Raw genomic sequence first — 6,000 nt, forward strand, 5'->3', positions numbered from 1 at the left:
TCCCCTGGCCGCATTTTTTTTTCTCCCAAACGACATCCACATATGGGTGTACGCTATGGCGTTTTGGACTTAACTTTTATAAAAATATGAGAAGAAAATATAAAATTAGAAAACAAAGTGAATTTGAACGTAATAGAATTCCGACTTTATTTCCCTTTAAAAAAAAATCCTCCAAAGCCTTAGTAAACTGATCAGGTTTTAAACATCAGGTTTTCCCTACACCCACTATTAAATTTACACAATTTTTTTTCTGCCTCGCAAAATTAGCTGAAATTGAAGGCCTCATCATCTTAATTGGTTGCTTGGCAACACAGCACATAACAAAATTACCACATTTGTGCGCAGAGATCCTTTGTTGCATACTTGCATTAATTGAACGAAGCCAGCATTCACTTCATTGTATTGAGTGTTTGAAAAATTGGCGTCGCATAAATTTTGAGACGGAACAGAACTTTACTACAGAGCCCACATCAGCATATGCAGGACTAGTGCATTTTAATAGAGTGTTTTATGATTTGCTTTGCCAGGATTACTAACTTTTGAGTTGTCCACATTAATGTACATGCGCCAGTGAGCAGATACAGTAATATGCATTCTTCAGTTTTCGTTGTCTTTGCAACGAGTTGTTTTGTCGTTCAAGTTGCAGCCCGGTGCCGGTCTCTGGCACCCGGCTGCCCGGCGCCCTGGCGCCAATGGGGCAACTCTTGCTACTCCTTGACGGAATCCCTGGTCAAGTGGGACAAGGCAAGAGATGCCTGCGGCAACATGGGCGGCGTTCTTGCTGTGCCGCGCTCCCTGCAAGAAAACGACTTCATTCAAACATTCATAGCCGCCAGCTTGAATGTGTGGATCGACTGCAATGACATAACGACCGAGGGAAGATGGGAGTGCCAGGAAAACGGAGTGGAAGTCAACTTCAGAAAATGGGACCAAGATCAACCCGAAACAGGCATGACAGGTGACGGTGAAGATTGCGCCGTTATTCGTAGCGCTTCTTCTGGACACCAAGGATGGCATGATTACCCTTGTGATGATAATTTCAAGGCAGTCTGCAAGAAACTTTTTTAAAAACCTCCGCCATGCTTGACATTTTCAGTGACATGAAGTGCGTTTACGGATGCCAGAACTCCAAAAAATGCTCAAGACTCAACGGGGGAGGAATCGCAGAAGTACATGTACCCTTTTTAGGTGGCTGTGACAATCGTTATGCCAACATTTGCTTTGACATTGTGGCTAGAACAAAATGTACGGAAGAGAAGAGAGTATGTAGTTCTGGAACTGTGAATTTTGTCGTGCGGTGGAACAGTAGCATACTTAGTAAATCAGCTTGCACCATTGTAGTTTTGTTGTTTTAACGTTTCCCGTTTTAACAAAATTGACCCACTTAAGAGGCTGTTTTGGTGGTGTGGGCTGCTGGCAAAAGAGAAAATTAAGCCAACATGCCCATCTTAATGTCATCCTATACCGACAGTCAACCTACCGTACGGATTGGAAGGAAAAAAATACCCAAAAAGACAATTTTTAAAATGCATAAATTTGAAGCCTGCCCAGCCCTGCATTGTCGTCTGACCGAACCCTTCCCTCTTCAGTGAAATTGATCAATTTAGTTAATTGCCCATTAATTTAGTTATTAAAGTGCCTATTTCTGCTTATTGCTTTCCACCAAGGACATGCAGTGCACCCTGGTCTCAACCATGCGGTAAAGAAAAAAATATCAAAAAGCTTTCTGGTGGTGTTTTTTTTTTTTTTCAAGCTTGAATTGTACAGACAAAGTGAGTACTATTTTGCTTTTTTGTGTCCTCATTATACATTGGTGTCCTCCGGAATTTGCCTTGGTGCCCTTTATCATTTGCCTTGGTGCAATTTCCCCATTCCTTGGTGCTCCTTGGTACAACAATTTGAGAAGGTGCGGCAATAGAGGGCGCTGTTGTAGCTTCCGTGTTAATTTGAAAAAAAAGTTGACGCGCATGATTAAAATCGACGCGCGCGCTGACCAGAGACCAAGTATTTTTTTTTTTTTGGCCTAAGTGCCAATTATTAAAAGTAACGAGTTGGTTGCCAAGAACAGTACATGATAGGTTCATCTTAAGACATTGCAGTAGTTTATATTCGTGTCTTTGTCTCGTCAACATCGCGCAGTACTAATAATTTGGGAGGCTTATCATCCTTACCCACTGCTGAGAAGCTGACTTGCGAAGGACGCGGCTACAAGGTGCTCAAGATTCAAACGGGGGAGGACTCACAGAAGTACATGTACCCTTTTTAGGTGGCTGTGACAATCGTTATGCTGACATTTGCTTCAACATTGTATAGAACAAAATTTTAGAAGAGAAGAGTGTATGTAGTTCTGGAACTGTGAATTTTGTCGTGTGGTGGAACAGCTAGCGTACTACATGTAATGAATCAGCTTGCACCTGTAAATTAGTTGTTTAGTTAAAGATAGATATGAAGATAGAACTTAATCAACTATGTCATGAAAACTCAACCATTGTAAGTTTTGTTGTGGAAAAAAATAGTTTCAAATGAGAGGCCAGAAAAAAGTCTAGTTTCAAATCTTGTTTCAATGATCAATTTTCATTTGTTCAACTAGAAATTCAGGAGAATAAAAAAAGATCATACGCAGAATTCTAGCGGTAAAGGAAATTTGTGTTTGGTGTCTCTTGTACTTTAATAACTAGCTGTGCGTTGGTGAAACAAAAAAAAAAATTGTAGAAATTTTTTTAGTTGACTTCATTGGTAAGCAGGAAGTCCTGGGTTCGAGTCCAACCTGAGCAAGCATGTGAATTCTTCTGCAAGATATCGGACAGCTCTGAACATACTTGCTGAAGGGCAGGTTTTAATTCATGTCATGTTTTGCAAACATATAGTTTATTAATCTTTTGGTAGGTTCTGCTTTATTAGTAGCAGAAGTTGAGTAAACAACTCTTCAGGGGTGAGATTTGGAATTACCCAAAACAACCCCCTCCCCAACCACCTCCTCCACCTCCCCCCCCCCAAACACCCCTAACCATCCCCCTACCCCCCACCACCTCGCCCACCCCAAACAACCCCAAAACCACACCCACCCAACCATTTGCCCCACCTTCCCCAACCGAAACACCCCCACAAAACCCAAACCACACCCAACCACTTCTCCCACCTCCCCCACCCCAAACACCCCCACAAAACCCAAACCACACCAACCCAAACCAACCCCACCCCAACCTCCCCACCCAACCATCCCCATCCAAACCACCCCCACCCAAACCACCCCCACCCAAACCATAAACCCATCCCACCCAACCCCAGCCACCCCACCTGAATTACACCCCTACCACCCAACTCCAACCTCACTAAACCCCAACCACACCTAACCCCAACCATCCCCACCTTGATATCCCCTTTCCAATCTTACTCAACCCCAGCCCCACCCAACCCATCCCAAACCAGGCCACCCACCTGTGTACCTCACTCCACCCCTCCCAGCACACTATTTTGGAGTTTCCCCCATCTTTTCTTTTTATCTTAAAGGTCCTTTGAACCCCATGGACATAAAGATGGCACCCAAGACACAGAGGAAACATTTTATGGATTAATTCTGAATCACCTGATACACCAGGAATGTAAGTAGAGAATGTTTGTCTGCAAAATACATGTACAGTGTAACATGTTAATATAAATGTTTAACATAAATGTTAATATAAATGTTAATATAAATGTTAACATAAATGTTAATATAAATGTTAACATAAATGTTTAACATAAATGTTATCCTAAATGTTAACATAAATGTTTAACATAAATGTAAATATAAATGTAAATATAAATTTTAACATAAATGTTAATATAAATGTTAACATAAATGTTTAACATAAATGTTATCCTAAATGTTAACATAAATGTTAACATAAATGTCAATATAAATGTTAACATAAATGTTAACATAAATGTTAATATAAATGTTAAACTTGGCTTATGGAACAAGAAAAAGGAAGAACATAATCAAAACTTTGTACAAGACTTTTTGTCCAAAAATTAAAAATAAAAGTCGGGTGGAAAAATACCCCCCCCCAAAAAAAAGGGGTAGAGGGAGGAGGAAGAAAATACAAGTGTGTTTTTGTTTTTAGATGCAATTTTTTCCTATGATAGCTTTTGTTTGATGCCTTAAAAAAAATTGGAAATGTATAAAAAAGAACAAGCAGGGCTGACTTGTTTTTAAAAATGTTCATGAAAACGCAATTTCTGGAAGTCATAAAACATGTAAATTTTAGTCTCCCATACATCAAACTATATATACACAGCCAGAGACTAAATGGATTATCGGATTAATAAATAATTTTTATGGGGTAAAATTTCAAAGAACCAAACAAATATAACATTTTGCAATCAATTAACGTAGAAGGACTTTGGAGCTAGCAATAATGGATGCGTGGGTGAGAGATGGCGAATTATTTATGAGACACAGGTGCAGCCAGCCAAACGACGCAAATTATTAAAAATGAAATATTCTGTGGTTTGATTCAGGGCATTTTTACCCTTGTGTTGAAAATGTGTATTCAATTAGGACGGACAAGTGGCAATTTTGCTGCGTTTTGCTACTTGCGTTTTGAAACCCTTCTGAAATTTGGCGTGCGGAATTTAGTCGCCCTTGTGTGGAAAGAAATCAACATCACTGATGTACTTTTCAAGTTACAGAATTTAAATCACAACCACGTTTTTAAATTTCTATCCATGGATCACAAACAAAGGAAGTGTTCTTGCTGCAAAACAAAACAAAAATCACAAACATCCCTATGTGAGTTGTTTGCGTTTTTGCTGAAAGTCTCAAGAACACTTACCTTTTTATCTGTGGACAGAACTTTAAAATTTTGGTGTGTCTAAAATTCCGTAACTTGAAAAGTACATGAGTGATTTGAATGATTCTTGTACTAAAAAGAAACTTTATTATTTGGGCTTTCATATCCTAGATTTTGAAAGCGCCAAATTAAGAACTGCAATTTTGATTTCTTTTTTTTACTCACCCTGTATTCAGAAACAAGTATTCACTATGCCACCCCGGAAAATGACAAACTGTGGAATATTTGCCATATCACTGTTTTAAGGAATTTACATCAGTTTTATTTCTTTTTCCACTTTGTTTTCGGTTCACTTTCTCAATATGCAGATGCTGATTCTCTTCTTATGATGCCCAAAATGTATGGAAGGTGACAGCGCAATGCATCAGCGATCCAGAAGATTTAACCGGGTGGGATGGGGTGTGAGGGGTGGGGTGGGGTAGGGGTTGGGTGGGGTGGGGGTTAGAGAGGAGCTTATTGTTGGTCAGTCAAAGGGTTGGAGATCTTTAAAGATCCTTTGTGTTTAACACTCAACAGTTTTGCATAAAGGGGGCCGAGGTAAAATATAATTGTTATACCTCTTGAATACTTGGATACTGTATTTTTATTGGCCTAGAACGATCACGTGTTAAGTTTATACAAAAGTCACGGCACACTCCCTGTGGGATATCACATGACTTTGCACGTGCGGTACGCACTGTGTGAAACGCTGGTATCGTTGGTACCCACGCTATTTTCACCATGTTTTCACACGAGTGGGAGCAGTGAACTAGCAGACGATCAGCTGTTTCGAGCACGCGACATGCATGTGAGTTGACGTTCGATTGCCATGATTGCTGTGTTTATTGCTGTTTGTTTTCGTGATTTTCACTTCACAATCCAACGAATCCAAGACAGAGGTATAAAAAAAACAGTTGTCGACTGCTGTGATGTGGGATGTGACGTTTTTGAACACCCTCGGGGCGCATAGCACCCTCGACCTCAGGTGCTATGCGCCCCTCGCGTGTTCTAAACCTCATATCCCACACCACAGCAGTCAACAATTGTTAATTATAACCCTGCCTAGCAGGGGTGATATGCACGTAGTGCCTTTTTGCAAACATGTTTAATTACATGTATATCTGACTGAAATGGTAATTTCCCAGCTTTGGTAAAATTACTCCCAAATTTAATTGACAAAGCTGTG

General features: G+C 40.1%; 2 protein-coding genes across 2 annotated transcripts in view; both read left to right on the top strand.

Moving 5' to 3' along the window:
• The window catches only part of LOC119724871 (protein cereblon-like), a 28,042-nt gene extending 22,303 nt beyond the window's left edge, over positions 1–5,739 (top strand). Inside the window, exons 6-7 of the mRNA XM_038196158.1 lie at positions 3,511–3,602; positions 5,144–5,739. Coding sequence (XP_038052086.1) covers positions 3,511–3,602; positions 5,144–5,187 — 136 coding nt within the window. The 3' untranslated portion in view covers positions 5,188–5,739. The remainder of the gene's footprint in view (positions 1–3,510; positions 3,603–5,143) is intronic.
• LOC119724873 (C-type lectin domain family 6 member A-like) lies at positions 144–1,498 on the top strand. The gene has a single exon (XM_038196161.1). The coding sequence runs from the start codon at positions 589–591 to the stop codon at positions 1,066–1,068; it is 480 nt and encodes a 159-aa protein (XP_038052089.1). The 5' UTR covers positions 144–588; the 3' UTR covers positions 1,069–1,498.
• Positions 5,740–6,000: the final 261 nt, after the last annotated feature.

This window comes from Patiria miniata, unplaced genomic scaffold, assembly GCF_015706575.1.
Source record: "Patiria miniata isolate m_02_andy unplaced genomic scaffold, ASM1570657v1 HiC_scaffold_18, whole genome shotgun sequence".
In the NCBI taxonomy this organism is placed as follows: domain Eukaryota; kingdom Metazoa; phylum Echinodermata; class Asteroidea; order Valvatida; family Asterinidae; genus Patiria; species Patiria miniata.